The sequence below is a fragment of the Rattus norvegicus genome, chromosome 2, assembly GCF_036323735.1.
Source record: "Rattus norvegicus strain BN/NHsdMcwi chromosome 2, GRCr8, whole genome shotgun sequence".
Classification (NCBI taxonomy): domain Eukaryota; kingdom Metazoa; phylum Chordata; class Mammalia; order Rodentia; family Muridae; genus Rattus; species Rattus norvegicus.
This window is the reverse complement of record NC_086020.1, coordinates 7,131,418-7,148,871: the sequence shown is the minus strand read 5'-3', so window position 1 is coordinate 7,148,871 and position 17,454 is coordinate 7,131,418. Positions and strand designations below refer to the sequence as shown.

General features: G+C 40.5%; 1 protein-coding gene across 3 annotated transcripts in view; it reads left to right on the top strand.

The window, feature by feature from the left end:
• The window catches only part of Rhobtb3 (Rho-related BTB domain containing 3), a 106,536-nt gene that overhangs the window by 52,636 nt on the left and 36,446 nt on the right, over positions 1-17,454 (top strand). For all 3 annotated transcript variants that reach the window (XM_063281692.1, NM_001107645.1, XM_039102150.2), the window contains exons 3-4: positions 2,397-2,583; positions 15,479-15,633. Coding sequence is in view for 2 of the 3 variants with exons in the window: in NM_001107645.1 (NP_001101115.1) it covers positions 2,397-2,583; positions 15,479-15,633 (342 nt within the window). In the remaining variant the exon portion in view is untranslated. The remainder of the gene's footprint in view (positions 1-2,396; positions 2,584-15,478; positions 15,634-17,454) is intronic.

The window sequence follows — 17,454 nt, the reverse complement described above, 5'->3', positions numbered from 1 at the left end:
GCTTTAAATTTTAATTTGAGAGTTAACCCTTTCCTGTCTGTGTTAATTTAGCAAAGAGCCACAATTTTATAAAAATAGATAAAACCAAATCTTCAAAATGGATGAAATAAGCTGCATGGCCTTGAGTCTTGTCGCATTCTGTTACAGTTTATAAGGGAATCCTGAGTGTGTGCTCACAGTCTGTGACGACACATTTGTTACCAGGTACAACTTCCCAATTAGGATGAGTCCTCAAGCACAGTGAATTTCATAGGCAGTTATTCACTCTGAGCTGCTGGGTCTTCCTCTTGGATGTAAGTAAATTCTGTTAGAAATATGAAGGTTGGTGGTGCCTGTCAGCTGGGATTGGCATATGTACTGAGTCAGAATATCAAACAGCACTTTGGACAACAAAAGGAACAGCTTTCAGACCCCACGCTCCTACTATATGAGGTTTTTGGTAAACCCTTCATCCCCTCTCAGGCTTGTTTTCTGGTATCTATCCTGGAGCTGTGCTGAAGGGTAAAGTCCCAAGTGTGGAGGCTCTAGGTGCCCCAAAAGTGATAGCTTCTGTAATAAAGTACACATTACAGCTTTAGTGCAGCCATATACTACTTAACACTAAGCACGGAGAGTTTCTCACGTCAGTCAAGGTTTAGACCAGTGCAGGACCTACACACACTAATCAAACAGGATGAAGTTCTTATTTCCCTGTGGGAACTCAGATTTTTTATTTTAAAGATGAATTTAAGGGCTGGAGAGATGGCTCAGGGGTTAAGAGTCAGTGGACTGCTCTTCCAGAGGCCCCGGGTTCAATTCCCAGCACCTACATGGCAGCTTACAACTGTCTGTAACTCCAGTTCCAGGGGAACTGACATACATTCAGGCAAAACATCAGTGCACATAAAAAATAAATAAATTATTTTTTTTTAAATTTGACTCTCCAGGGTGGCCCCCAAGTTTGTTGTGTAACATCCCAGTGAAATCCTGGAACTGATTTATGAGGCACATGGATTTCCTTCGTATTTCTAGAAACCAGTAAAGCATTTTCTCTCTGACCTTTTTCTGTGGGAAGGGTCTGGGAGAGCTTCCCTTTCTGACCTATTTTTCTGTAGCTGGCTAGCCCTACTCTGGCTACTTGCCATCTATCTTGACACTTTTTAAATAAATCTACTTCAAATTCATTAGATGAAGTTCATAGCTTAGGTTCTCCTACCCTCTCTCTTTTGCATTCATATTATTATTTAATTTCATATTTCTAGATTTTTATTTCCCTCTCTGTAAAAATATGTTCTAAAGCAATGAGGTTAGCTGGAACATCCTGGCTCATGCCTAGAATCCCAGCACTTGGGAGGCAGAGGAAGGACGGTATGAGTTTGGGCCAGCCTGGGCTACTGGACTGTCTCAAAGAACAGAGAAATGAATGAATGAATGAATAAAAAAAGAGTAAACCATGAGGTTTATTTATATTTTATTGTACCCCTTTTCCCATGTTTTCTCTTAAATGTCTCTTTTTCCCATATAATTCTCCAGTAACTCTGAGATTCCAAATTATTGGAATGTGAAAACCGATTTCTAACTTGTTCTTTAGGTGTTACATGGCTGCTGGGTACTGGCCCAGTTTTATAGTTGGTTTTGAATCCCAGGTCTCTGATCTTTTCTTCTGCATCCCTTCAGCTTCCTTATGGTGCTGCACCTGCATATTCTGAATTTGAATATTTACAGATGTGCTTGGGACCAATGGGATTTTGTGTTCTGTTGACTTGGGAGTTAGGTGTTCTCATCTTCTTGGGCTATATCCATGTGCTCACTTCTCCCTTTGCCCCTCCTACCCTGATCCTGAACCATCCTCAGTCCTTTGCTTTTGATACCAACACCTGTTTGTCTTCCTATTTCTGCTGTTCTGTGCTTCTTTAAAATATGCTTTATCTGTTCTGTTGTTGATATTGCATACCTATTTAAAAATTCTGCAATGCCACTCTCATTCTCAATAGGCTTCCTAAGGAGGTGGGCAGGTTAGGTATGGAGATGGAACAAGAACTTCTCTCTATAAACAGGCATTTCTGTCATAGGCTAAAAGCTCTGTCATGCAGGTCTTACCTGATTGACTGATTTGAAAACTCTTAACCTGTTTTGGACTTACATATCGAAGTGTAAACATTCATAGATCAACAGCTTACTCACCTCCAACAAGGCCACACTTTCTAACACGTCCACCTACTGGGAGCCAAGCATTCAAAGTCTATGGGGCCATCCTTAATCAAACCATCATGTCATTTAAAAATACATTTTCATAACTTCTAAAAACCATACATGGAACATTTACACTAGTAGGTTATAATTATAACTGATCTGACAGTGATTTTGGGGATTGATTTGAAGATAAACTAAATATTGACGTTTGCATTTTTGTTTAGGACATTTTTGACAGTGATTGGTACACCTCCCGAAATCTAATTGGGGGTGCCGACATCATTGTGATCAAATACAATGTCAATGACAAGTTTTCATTCCATGAAGTAAAGGATAATTATATTCCCGTGATTAAAAGAGCATCGAACTCAGTTCCAGTCATCATTGCGGCTGTTGGTACGAGACAAAATGGTAAGTACAGTTTCTTTGCAGTGAGCATGTCAACACCATGTTTAACAAAGCAGAGTTGATTATTGATTAATATGGTTCTGTTTTAAGTGACTGTTCTGTAGATCAGATGAGAGACATGAGCTTCTACTGTGGTTGCTACACCAATCTTCCCTTAAGTTGCTCTCCTACTGTGCATTAGTAATTGTGTGCTTTTGGCATGCAAAATGTATTATTAGACTGACTTTGAGCCTCAATAATATCTTGTTAGCTATCTTAAGGTCCGTTCAATGGGCAAGGCTAGATTCTCCATGAAAAGATGTGTGCATGTGAGCAGGCTGCTTAGACAGATAACTGGGAGGAACACACTCCCAGCTCAGCCTGAGGAAAGGGCTCTTTATTACCACACGCTCGGAAGGTTTCAATGATTCAAGCTGTCCCAGACTTTGCTCTTATGCACAAGACTTCAGATATCTCAAGGAAAACTCAGGACTCATTTTGATTTGGTAGTATTTTCTAAATTTACTCAGTGGTATTTCCTTAGTAAAACAGTCTTTAAATTTTGATTTTAGTTCTTTGTTTAAAAAACTTTTAAAAGCATGGTATAGCAAAGTGTCTCAGTGAGGTTTCTATTGCTGTGATAAAACACCATGACAAAAGGAAGTTGGGGCCTGTTGCAGCTAATTCCATCACTTAGGGATGTCAAGACAAGAACTTGGGAAGCAGAAGCCATGGAGGAGTGCTTCGTATTGGTCCATCCTTTATCACATGCTAAGCCTGCTTTCTTATAGAACCAGACCACCAACCCAGGGGAGGTATTGACCACAAGGAGCTGGCTGGGTCCTCCTACATCAGTTATGAGCCAAGATGTACCACAGGATTGCCTACAGGCCAATCTGGTGGGGCATTTTCTCAATTGATGTTTCCGCTTCCAGAATGGCTCTGCTAGTATCAAACTGACATAAAACTAATCAGCACAGTAAGGAACCTATGGCCTGCTAACCTAAGAGCACAGCTTAATGTATACTACTTAATCATGACACCCTCTGTAGAGGAAGCTGTTGCTCTCTGGCTTCTGATAGCTTGCCGGCTCCTGAACATCACACAGAGTTGCACAGTAGGAGTGTGTACATATTGCTTCCTCATTTAGTTGCTGTATATTATACCATTGTATAAACTATGTCTGCACTGTCCTGTTGATACTTGGGTTGTTCTTTCCAGTGGATTGCTGGACCAAAGGGCAGGAATGTTTCACCCTAGTACTTACAGAGAAAATAAGCTTGACCTGCCCATGACCTCACATTCTTAGGACTTCTCCACTTTTTTTTCCTTCCTGTTCATGATTTTTGGCCTGTTCCATCACCTGTATCCCCATGGATATAACCCTCTGCCTCCTGAATTCCTTCTGCCTCTCTGTACATCTAAATAGAGCCTGCTAAACTCATTTTTCTCTTACACCACCCATATCTAATAAGTTGAGAAACTTGTTTGATTTTTTACTAAGTACAAAATGAATTAACATCTAGCAGCATCTAGAAAACACTGATGGCTCCTTCAGAGTGGCCTCATTCAATAGGAACTTAAAGAATGCAAGGAGACAGTGATCATAATCAAACACATATATCATTTTGCCCACTTTACAGCAGTGTATAACCGTGTGGGAGAATACATTGTTGAGTTTTCTCCCAGGCATTTCCAAAGGAGGTCCAGACAGCCTGAAGTGTAAGCGCCACGATGAAATGTGTCTGGCCTCCTGCTTTTGCTTTCCTTCTTACTGAAGTAAACTCAGAAAAATCCTGCCAGATACAAGTCAGATAAGCATAGTTAATGCCTTGAATTTTTTTTAGAAACTTCATATTTCACTTTTATTTCTCAAATTTCAAACATAAGAAAATTGTCAAGAATAAAACACTGAATTGAAGAATTTATTATACACACATGCACATTGCACACACACATGCATGCATATACATGCACACATGCATTTTCTCTTCTAGATAATTTGAGACTACATTATAAACATGAGATTTTCTTTCACTCCTGATGACTTCAATGGGTATCATATAAGAAGAAAGCTAGTATTCACATCTTGTGCATAATATGGCCAACACTCAAGAATTGTGAGACATTTTTATTTGCTAGACTAGTATTTAAAATATTTACATTTATGTTTTCTTGCTTTTTCCAGTAATAAGTTATAGCTGCTTTTTTTTTCCAGTTCGAGATATAAACACTATACTACATTTAGTTATCCTGTCTCTAGCCTTTAATCCATAATTGATCCCAGTGTCTTTTTCTTCTTGGTGGGGGCTTTATGACATGTACATTTTTTAGTTTTTTTTTAGATTTATTTATTTTATTCATATGAGTACCTGTAGCTGTTCTCAGACACACCAGAGAAGGACATTACAGAGCCACCATGTGGTTGCTGGGAATTGAACTCAGAGCCTCTGAAAGAACAGTCAGTGCTCCTAACTACTGAGCCATCTCTCCAGCCCATGGCATGTACATTTTACAAGGGTTTTGGCCTGTTCTTTTGTGTAAGCTGCAGAACATGTACTTGCAATAGTGTGATCTGTCGTCTTTCTTACTCTGTGGTTGGCTGTCCTCCATAGCAGCTTCTCCTTCTCTCCCCACCCCCATTTTTTTAAATTCATTATGGTTTGTAAGGACTGGTTTTTACAGTTCAGTATTTTATGATCTATTACTTTGGTGTCTTTCTAGGCTAGCTCCAGTCAGTTTTTAGTGCTTCTTAGACATTGCTCTAAAGTTTAGGTTCCTTTTTGTGGGGTATAGTGATCAGAAATGAGCAGCTGGGTTCTGGGCTGTACACCATTGAAGGTGTCATTGTGTCTACATTCTTGCAGTAAAGCTGGGCATGAAATCAGTTTTTAAATCAGAGGTTACTGTTAGTACTTTTCTTCTTATCCAGTATTTATATTCATGTTAGTAACTTGGTGTTGTAAACTCCTTATCTAAAATACAAACTCCTTCCTGATCTGGTTTCTGACTACTTCTGAACATTTAGGACACAGTTCCACTCTTGGGAATAGTCACACTGGACTCCTTGAAGAACCTGACACTTTTCTCTTTGAAGGTCTCTGCCCTTCTGCCTGCAGCTGCTGCCTCCTCCCCTTCCTCCCACCATTTTCTCCCTCTTTTCATACCTTCAGTGGACTGATATTGATGATTCTTGATCTCTCCCCACACTTGTAGCTTTCTTGTTTTCTGTTGCTGAATCCTGTCTTCTCCCTCACCTCTCTTTGTGGTAGCATCTTACCCTGTAAGCCAGGCTGGTCTTGAACTTGTGGTTCTGCCTCCCAAGCACGTCAATTACAGTGTATCTTTATGTTGCTTTGTTCTTGGCCTCTTCTCTCTGACTTTTACATACATTTTTTTCTGCTACTTTTCTTGTTTAAAATTTTGATGTCAATATTTTTTTTTTGTGACTAAAAATCTCTAAATGGTTCATTCACAATTTCTTATTCCTGACTTAAAGATACTTTTAGATACTTAAAGATACATTTCCTTAAAAATATAGTTAATTATTCTAATTTATAATTTATAGTTAATTATAGTTAAAATTACAGTTAATTATTCTCTTTGGTTGAATGTTAAGTGGGTTTTGTTTAAGCATTGTAAGTGCATTCAGTGAGTTTTATTTCAAGATATAGCAGTTTCTCAGATTGTAGGGAAGTTTTTGTTTATCTGCTTTTGCACTTCATTTTCCAGGCTGGATGGGCTCCTTTTTCTTGCTCTGGGCAGCTGCTCTCTGTGGCTGGGGTAGACGTGGGAGTATACACAGGGTCAGTTGGGCTAGCTGTTTCTGTTCGCCAGTATGCTTTGGCCATCTGCCAGCCATCTGCCTGTGGTCCTGCTGTTTCCTGCTTCCCAGTTAGAGCTGAGGACACTCTGGACGTTGCTCCAGTGTGTGAAAACCACGTGTACTCTGGCTTCACCCTCCAATTTAGTCTGCTGCTGTCTGCTATCATTTGCCTGATGTCATCTAACTTAATTTTAATGTTGCAGTGTACTCAGTCCTCTGCCAACTCCTGCCCTTCCTTCCTCCTCCTCTTTAATACTCCGCTTTTATTTAGTCACATGTGTGGTTTAGCAGGTAGGAGAGATAGCAGCATAGGCTTAACTTGCCACCTTGAGATTTTAAGAGTGGAAATGTGGGGCTGGGAGGTACTTCTGAGGTGAAGAGCGCTTGCTGTTCTTCCAGGGGATCTGAGTTTGATTCCCAGAACAACTACTTGGAACTCCAGGGAAGTCAGCATCCTTTTCCAGGTTCCTCAGTTACCCGCTCACCATGTGGCAGATACACACAGAGATACATATAGACATAAATAAAAGTAATAAAAATAAGGGATTTTTGTTTTTGTTTTTAGTGCAAATAGGTTTCTTGTTCTGACCTCTGCCCACACTGTCTATTCTGATTGCAGCCAGTGCCCCTTGCACAGCCTCCTTCTGTAACAGCTTAGCAGATTCATCCTTACCTGTGAACCATTACCTTTTCTGTATACCCTTCACGGAGCTCCTCTCCTCAGTTCCTCTGGTAATTTTATATACCTTTATTTTGATATTCTCTATGTTGCAAATGTTTGCAATCACATCTGCCCTGGTCAGTTGGTCCTGAGTCCTTCAGTGCTGTATCTTTCTACCTTTGTGGGTAGTGGGTACTCATAAACATTTTGCCAGTGGGTAAATACATTGTTTATAAATAATCTAGATTCTTTTTTTTGATTTATTTATTTTATTTATATGAGTACACTGTAGCTGTTTTCAGACACACCAGAAGAGGGCATCAGATCTCATTACAGATGGTTGTGAGCCACTATGTGGTTGCTGGGATTTGAACTCAGGACCTCTGGGAGAGCAGCCAGTGCTCTTAACCTCTGAGCCATCTCTCCAGCGCCTATAAATAATCTAAATGAAAAAAGTCATTTTCATTAATATCGTGAAATGAGTTGACTAACAATGTGATTACATATTAATAACAGAGGTAAGTCTGACTGTTAACTCACAGTCTTTACTGCTCCCCCTACCTCATTCCCCTACAATACATTTCATTGAGCTGGGTAATTTTGGGAATTCTCTTGGAGAACTTGTTAGAGCTTAGTAAGCCAAGCAGCAGTTTTGTTTCTTGTGTGTGTTTGTGTGTGTGTGTGTGTGTGTGTGTGTGTGTGTGTGTGTGTGATTGTGCTTGCTGGGTAGCTCCGGCAGATCACAAATTTGCTACCCTCATATTTTAGCTTACGAAAGGCAGAGATTACAACCATGGTTGACTCTATCACACTTTTTTTTTTACAAAGTTGGCAATGTGGCAGTTTTACATACTTGGCTCTGAATAAATTTTTGGATTCGTGATTTTTTGAGACAGTGTCTCTCAAAGCCCAGACTAACCTTGAACTCATTATATAAACAAGAATGACATTGAATTGATAATCTCCCTGCCTCCATCTCACCACTCCTGAGATTGCAGGGTGTGCCACACACCCTGAGCCACATCCCCAGCACAAATCTTTGGGTTTTAGTATACAGTGAAAATATCTTTTAAGGACAAATCTGTAGTGTCTCTAGGATGCATCCATCGTTTTAAATTTCAGTAAATGCGCATCTTCCCTTTCGAGTTTTTTTTCTTTCTTTTTCAAATTATCTTTCAAGCACTGAAACTTTAAGCTATAATTTATCAAGAGAATTTCTAAAACTTGCCAACAATGGCACCATTGTAAAGAGTACCCTATTGTTGATGCCACTACTTTGAAAGAGATGCTGTTTATTCAAATGTCAGACTGTACTGTTTTGAAAAAATGAAGGCATCTTATAATATCTTAAAAATGTATGTGTGTGTGTGTGTGTTTGTGTGATCCGGGTGGTGTGAAGACCATGCTAATTCTGATTCCTAGAGCCACTGTGGCCATGAGGTCTGCAGATCTCTTTGAGTTCAAGGCCATTCTAGTATACAAAGTACAGTGTTTTTCAACCTGTGGGTCATGACTCCTTTGGGAGTCAAGTGATGTTTTCACAGAGGTCACATCTCAGATATCCTGCAGATCAGATATTTACATTACAATTTATAGCAGTAGCAAAATTACACTTATGAAGTAGCAATAAAAATAATTTTATGTCCTCAGAACATGAGGAATTGTATTAAACATTAAGTACTATTTTGGATCTTCTGGTTGTTATATGCTTAATATGAATGTATTTAGTCCATCAGTATTTTATGGACTCTCCTATAGCCAACTCAAGACAGACTTTGGCATAGAATGTACAGTAAGTTCAGCTAGTGGGTATATGGAAACAGTGATGGTTCAGAAGAGTCCCAGAGTAACCAATTGGGGAAAAAATTGTCTACAGCAGGTTTATAGAAATCCAGAAAACATGTACTTAGCCAACTGATTGTGTGACAGTTTTCCTTCTTGCTGAGTAGAAAGAGATGTCACTCCTCTGGCTTCAAAAAAAATTATTTTTCCTCAGAGTTGGTTTGTTGACCATTCTTGTCCATGTGGTTCATTCTCCTCTCATAACACTGATGACTTTGCTTAATTTTTATCCAGAAGGAAAGCTAAGTAAGGTGATTTGCAAACCCACCCACTTACCAACACATAAGAAAACCTTTGTAAACATAAGAAGGCCTCTGTCTTCAGAAAAATCAAGGCACTGTTCACAAAGGCCTTGTAAAGAGTGAAGCCAATTGTTCTTTCTCAAGACAGGGCAAATGCTACATGAGCAGCTTGCTACAAACTGAAGAAATCTTAGAAAAAAATATGTTCAGATTAGGATGTGTGGCATAATTAAAGAAGCGTAATAGTGTTTCTAATCGTTGTATTTTGGGAACTGATAATGTCTATTCAAACTTTATTATTTTGTTTTTTGGATATGCCACTTTTTTATTAAGATATATTTCTTTACTTACATTTCAAATGTTATTCCCTTTCCCAGTTTCCTGTCCATAAGCCCCCATTCCCTCCCCATCCTCTATACAGGTATTCCCCCCCATCCACCCCCCCTTACTGCCCCCTCCATATTCATCTGGCCTGGGGATCCAACCTTGGCAGGACCAGGGGCTTCCCCTTACACTGGTGCCCCAACAAGGCTATTTTCTGCTACATATGCAGTTGGAGCTCTGGGTCAGTCTATGTCTAGTCTTTCAGGAGTGTTTTAGTCCCTGGAAGCTCTGGTTGGTTGGCATTGTTGTTCACATGGGGTTGCAATTTCAACTCTTTCAATCCTTCCTCTAATTCCCTCCAAGGGGGGGTCCTGTTCTCAGTTCAGTGGTTTGCTGCTAGCATTGACCTCTGTATTGGACATGATCTGGATATGTCTCTCAGGAGAGATCTATATCCAGTCCCTTTCAGCATGCACTTTTTAGCTTCATCAATCTTACCTAGTGTTGGTGGCCGTATATATATGGGCCACATGTGGGGCAGGCCCTGAATGTCTGTGCTTTCAGTCACTGCTCTAAACATTGCTTCCATATCCCCTCCTATGGTTATTTTTTCCCTTTTAAGAAGGAGTGGGAGCATCCATATTTTGGTCATCCTTCTTGAGCTTCCTGTGGTCTGTGGCTTGCATCTTGGGTAATTTGAGGTTTTGGCTAATATCCACTTATCAATGAGTACATACCATGTGTATTTTTCTGTGATTGGGTTACCTAACTCAGATGATATTTTCTAGTTCATTCCATTTGTCTATGAATTTCATGAAGTCATTGTTTTTGATAGCTGAGTAATATTCCATTGTGTGGATGTACCACATTTTTTAAAATCCATTTCTCTGTTGAAGGGCATATGGGTTCGTTCTAGCTTCTGGCTATAGTGTCTTTGTTGTATGTTGGAGCATCTTTTGGGTATATACCAATGAAAGACCCCAGCTTAGCAGCAGTAACGCCATTTTGCAAGGCTGTACTTAAGATGACTGGTTCAGGGAAAGGTTAGAACACTGAGTATACAGCGGCTGCCAAGCAGGAGATGTTTGGTTGAAGGCCTGGCAACAGGATGACTGGGGTTGAGCACCTGACAATAAGAAAAAGCCCCGGGAGAGGTCCCACACCCTGGTGGGGGGCCGAGTCAGTTGTTATGTTTCAAGAAGGTAGCTTGGAAACTTGCCCCCGGGCTAAACTCTTGGGGGGCCGAGTCAGTTGTTATGTTTCAGGAAGGTAGCTAGGAAACTTGCCCCCGGGCTGAACCCTTTGGGGGCCGAGTCAGCCGTTATGTTTCAGGAAGGTAGCTAGGAAACATTAGAATCCACCAATGATATCCCTGTAACCATGCATCTGCTTCTGTATGCTTGCTTCTGCTCCCCAAAATCCTATAAAAAAGCCCATCCTTGGTTCCGTGGGCGCGCCAGTCCCCCGAGCGACTGAAGCGCCCACAGGTACCTGTGTATCCCGACAATAAATCAAATCCTCTTGCTGATTGCATCCTGTGGTGTCTCGGCCTGGTCATTGAAGTTGGAGGGTCTCCATCCCGAGGGAAAGTTCTCCCTGAGAGCTTTTCACCTAGGAGAGGTATAACTACGTCCTCAGGTAGTGGAATGTCCAATTTTCTGAGGAATCTCCAGAGTGGTTGTACCAGTTTACATTCCCACCAGCAATGGAGGAGTGTTCCTCTTTTTCCACATCCTCCCCTGAGTTGTCACCTGAGTTTTTGATCTTAGCCATTCTGATTGGTGTGAGGTGAAATCTCAGGGTTGTTTTGATTTGCATTTCCCTGATGACTAAGGATGTTGAACATTTCTTTAGGTGCTTTTTGGCCATTCGCTAATCCTCACCTGAGAATGTTTTGTTTGGCTCTGTACCCCATTTTTAATAGGGTTATTTGGCTCTCTGGAGTCTAACTTCTTGAGTTCTTTGTATATTTTGGATATTAGCCCTGTATCAGATGTAGGATTGTTAAAGATCTTTTCCCAATCTGTTGGTTGCTGTTTTGTCTTAATAACATTGTCTTTTGCCTTACAGAAGCTTTGCAGTTTTATGAGGTCCCATTTGTCGATTCTTGATCTTAGAGCGTAAGCCATTGGTGTTTTGTTCAGAAATTTTCTCCAGTACCCATGTGTTCAAGATGCTTCCCCTCATTGTCTTCTATTAGTTTGAGTGTATCTGGTTTGATGAGGAAGTCCTTGATTCAATTGGACTTAAGCTTTGTACATGGTGATAAGAATGGATCGATTTGCATTCTTCTACATGCTGACCTTCAGTTGAACCAGGACCATTTGTTGAAAATGTTATCTTTCTTCGATTGGATGGTTTTTAGCTCCTTTGTCAAAGATCAAGTGACCAGAGGTGTGTGGGTTCATTTGGTCTTCAGTTCTGTTCCACTGATCTATCTGCCTGTATCTGTACCAATACCATACAGTTTTTTATGACCATTGCTCTGTAATACTGCTTGAAGTCAGGGATGGTGATTCCCCCAGAAGTTCTTTTATTGTTGAGTATAATTTTCAGTATCCTGGGTTTTTTGTTATTCCAAATGAATTTGCAAATTGCTCTATCTCCATAAAAAATTGAGTAGGAATTTTGATGGGGATTGCACTGAATCTGTAGATTGCTTTTGGCAAAGTGGCCATTTTTACAATATTAATCCTGCCAATCCATGATCATGGAAGATCTTTCCATCTTGTGAGATCTTCCTCAATTTCTTTCTTCAGAGACTTTAAGTTCTTGTCATACAGATCTTTCATTTGCTTGGTCAAAGTCACACCAAGATATTTTATATTACTTGGGACTATTGTGAAGGGTGTCATTTCCCTAATTTCTTTCTCAGGCTGTTTATCCTTTGAGTAGAGGAAGGCTACTGATTTGTTTGAGTTAATTTTATACCCCAACACTTTGCTGAAGTTGTTTATCAGGTTAAGTAGTTCTCTGGTGGAACTTTTGGAATCACTTAAATATACTATCATATCATCTGCAAATAGTGATATTTTGATTTCTTCCCTTCCAATTTGTATCCCTTTGACCTCCTTTCATTGTCTGATTACTCTGGCTAGGACTTCAAGAACTATATTGAATAAGTAGGGAGAGTGGGCAGCCTTGTCTAGTCCCTGATTTTAGTGGGATTGCTTCAAGTTTCTCTCCATTTAGTTTAATGTTAGCTACTGGTTTGCTGTATATGGTTTTTACTATGTTTAGATATGGGTCTTGAATTCCTGATCTTTCCAGGACTTTTATCCTGAAGGGGTGTTGAATTTTGTCAAATGCTTTCTCAGCATCTAATGAAATGATCATGTGGTTTTGTTCTTTCAGTTTGTTTATATAATGGATCACGTTGATGGTTTTCCGTATATTAAACCATCCCTGCATGCCTGGGATGAAGCCTACTTGATCATGGTGGATGATTGTTTTGATGTGCTCTTGGATTCGGTTTGCCAGAATTTTATTGAGTATTTTTGCGTTGATATTCATAAGGGATATTGGTCTGAAGTTCTCTTTCTTCGTTGGGTCTTTGTGTGGTTTAGGTATAAGAGTAATTGTGGCTTCATAGAAGGAATTCGGTAGTGCTCCATCTGTTTCAATTTTGTGGAATAGTTTGGATAATATTGGTATGAGGTCTTCTATGAAGGTCTGATAGAATTCTGCACTGAACCCATCTGGTCCTGGGCTCTTTTGCCACTTTCTTTTTTTAAGCAGGTGGAGACGGTGATGCTTTTGTCTTTGTTTTTCAATCTCTACTTTGAGAGAAGAAGCACCTGACTGATCTGAGCAGCAGTTTTCTCTTCTGTAAAATGAAGATAAAATTACACAGTTTCTGAACTTTATTTTTATTTATTCATTCTTTTTGGCACAGGGTCTCCCTGGGTAGCTATCCTGGAACTCACTATGTAGACCAGGTTGACCTCTAATGCACAGAGATCTGCCTGCCTCAGCCTGCTGAGGGCTGGGATTAAAGGCTGTGCCGCTACACTCTTGTTTATGATGATATAGTTCAGTGGGTAAAGGTGCTTGCTGCCAAGACTGAGCACAGGGATTTGATTCCAGGATTTGATCCGTGGAAGGAAAGAACTGACTCTAGAACATTATCTTTTGACCTTCCCTCAGACACTGCGTCACATGTCCCATATATACATGTACTGCGCCAACTGTAACTGGGTAACAGTTCTTTTGTGCTCCAATGCCTTCCTTGGCTCTTCCACACACTTCCTCTATTGTGAGACTTGTCAGCTGATGCTGCACACAGAGTGTCTTTCAGATATGCATCTCCACAGGTTGGAGCTGCTTTGTACAAGGTAATGTCGTCTCCAAGAATGTAGTTTTCATCTAAATGATGTAAGACACCAGAGGCTCCGTTGTCTTTCTTTAAGAGGCTAACCGCCAGAGGAACTGCGTGGTCTTGGGTACAGCTGCCTTGTTGCTGAAGACTTTCCAGTGCTCAGACTCATTTCCCTCATTCCTTAGGAGAGTTGTTTTTGGGGTCTCTGTGCTGGCTAATTTTTCTAGCAATTTGACCCAGCTGTATCTAAGAAGAGGGAACCTCTACTGAGAAAATGCTGCTTTTAAGATCTGGCTGTAGACAGATTTCTATGGCATTTTCTTAATTGATTGATGGGGAGGGCACAGCCCATTGTGGGTGGTACCATCTGTGGGCTGACAGTCTGGAGTTCTATAAGAAAGCAGGCTGAGCTAGCTTTGAGGAGCAAGCCACAAAGCAGCACCCTTCCATGGCCTCTACAGCAGCTTCTGCCTCAAGGTTCCTGCCCCATTTGAGTTCCTATCTCACTTCCTTTGATGATAAACTGTTCCATGGAAGTGTGGGTGAAATAAACCCTTTCCTCTCCAGGCTGTTTTTGGTCATGGTGTTTCATCACAGCGATAACGATAACAACCCTAACTAGGAGAGTCACTAAGCAGTGAGTCACCCACACACCATTCCATATCTTAGGCTGTGCTTCCCAGGCACGCTAACCAGCAACAGCATTGCTGTTCTTACAGTGACTACCTCATCCTTTTGACTTAGCTGCTATTTGATCATGACACATTTAATATTTATTCCTGAGACAAAGCAAAGCTGGCTGAGGAATATGGAGCTGATCGTGTATTTTGACCTTAGGAAGAGTGTTTGTAAGCCTATGATAGGCCACACTTTTCCAGTTGTAAATTTGGCTGTTATTCACACAGGAATCCTGAGAAGTTAACTTTTTTATTAAATACTTTTAATCTATAAATTTTAATTTGATTTAGTTTTATCTCTAAAGTAGAATGTTTTAGGGAGCTAGGGAGATGGCTCAGCAGGTAAGAGCACTGGCTGCTCTTCCAGAGGACCTTCCAGAGGGTTCCTTTCTCAATGTTCCTACAACCATCTGTAATTCCAGTTCCAGGCAACCAGCGTTGTCTTCTGGCCTTTGCTAGTACCTGACTCTCATGCTGCACAGAAACATATGTAGGCAAAATACCCAAAGATAAAATAAAAATAAAGCTGAAGAGAATGTTGTAGAACTAAATGACTACATTAAGAATGCATTTTATGTGAAATTTATGAGCAGTGGCATGCAACTTTAAAATTAAGGTCAAATTAAGGGTTCTGTTGGAATAAAAGTGTAAGATTTATTCAAAGTTGATGATATGCTTAGTGGACAATTTATGACAAAAGAAGATCCAGTCCACTGTTCTCATGGTTTGTGTGGGCGATTGGTCAGATGGTTGAATTTGACTGATGGGCCAGATGTTGGGTTGTATAGCTAGATGGGGAGCACCATTGCTATGCTTCCTCTCATATTGTTCACTCAGCAACTTCTGAATCCTCCTGTTTTCTAAAATACTACTTGTTCTCCTATGGTCAATGCCTATCCATCGAGCACTTTCTCTTTGTTGACATTTTGGGTTTGGTATATAGTAGTTGTATTCACTAACATTCACAATGTCTATGTATTTTTTCCTGATTAATTTTAGAACTATTTGTTTTTATATTCCTTTCTTCAGAAGAATTACCTTGTACATGCCCACTGTGTACTTCAGACCGAGGGAGCTGTGTTACCACCACAGAAGGGATCCAACTTGCCAAAGAACTGGGAGCTACCTATCTGGAACTCCACAGCCTTGATGATTTCTACATCGGAAAGTACTTTGGAGGAGTGGTAAGTGGAAAACCCTGTGAGGTCATCTGTTGGACTGTCACTTTAGCTATTTTCTAGGGCATCAATTGGAAGTTTAGTTTTTATAAGCATGTTTTGTTTTAACCTTGCAAAATAATGAGTTAATGGCATAGACTGAATCAGACATTTTTATCATCTATTATGACTTTTGGAATCTTTCAAAGTTGATACTGTATTGGTCTTTGTATATGTCAAAATCTCATGTTATTATACAAACTTACACAAGTCTGTAGTAATCTTGTGTGTATATGTACATATGTACATGTGTGCGTGCATGCACACATATGCCTGCATGTGGGCATGGGTACATATGTTCATACTGGCATGTGAAGTCCAGAGGACATCCTCAGGTGTTGTCAGACACAGATCACTTTCTTTAAAGACTCTCCTGGCCTAGAACTTGCCAAATGAGCTGGGCTGGCTGGACGGAATCCCTCAAAGGTCCGCCTGTCTTTCCCACCCTAGAGCTGGTCTTAGAAGGATGCTTCACATCCCACCTTCCTTGATATTACTGGGGCATGGAGCAGTGGTTAGTAATATATGTTGTGTAGAGGTCAGAGGTCAATCCTGAGTGTTGTTCAATCTTGTTGACCTTGTTTTCTGAGACTCGGTCATTGACCTGGAGCTCTCCAGTGGCAAAGCTGGCTGGCCAATGAATCCCAGGGATCGGCATGTCTCTCTCTCTCCCTTCCTAGTGCTGAGATTACAAGTACCTCCCACCAATGCCAGCATTTTCTGCCCACGTGGACCAGGTCCTTGTACTTGCAAAGCAAGTACTTTACTGATGGAACCGTCTCCCCATGCTGGTTTATATTATCTGATCTACAGCTGAATGAGCCTTGTGACCTGAACAATAGTTCTCTCTATTAGTTGAAAAAAAAAACCAAAACTGATTTTCTTTTATGCATGGGTTAACAAGACTTCAAACCAATGTTATTATAATTGAAAAGTAAACTCGGTTCTAAATGCCTTCCCTTCAGAACTCAGGGAACTATGTGCAAGAGACAAAAGGAGTATACAAGCCACAGAGGACGAATGACATAAAGGGGACAGTGCTTTCCAAACACAGCAGAATAGACACACATATGAACTCAGAGACAGTGGCGGACATAGGGCTTGTACAGGTCTAAGCCAGATAGATAGGTTCCCAGAGCTGAAAGGGGGAAGTTGACAAGAGGCCTCATCCCTACACAAGCCATGTCCAATTGGCAACAATTTACAAAGGAAAAGAAAATAGTTTTTCTCCACGGGAGTCTCACTGAGTATACAAACCACACTTAAGGCCCCATGCCCAGTAGTAGATGACCAACAAAGACAGCTAGCTCAGTGGCGGTTTTGTAGATTTTGGTACATATTGCTTTGTTTGAACTTTTTTTCTCCAATCTTTCTGGTCTTTTGGTTGTATATTAGGGTTTCCAATTTAGTGTTTTTATGTGGGGTGTGTGTGTGTGTGTGTGTGTGTGTGTGTGTGTGTGTGTGTGTGGTGTTTCTTATGCCTTTTTGTTTATTAGTTTGTTTGCCTGTTTTATAAAGAGAGAATGAAGATGTGGAGTTGGAGGGGTGGGAAGGATCTGAGAGGATGTGTAGGGAAGGGAACTGTGGTTAGAACATATTGTATAAAGGAATTGTTTTCAGTGAAAAAAAGACAAACACATAGGACTGTTTCTGTAGTTTCTTGTTGGATGTGAAGGAGCTAGGTGGGCTTTAGTTCAACTGCAGTGCTAGGAGGTCTTGTGTTCGTTTTAAGTCTCAACATACAATACCTATCCCATAACTAATATTAAGAATTACAAGGTCTTTGGA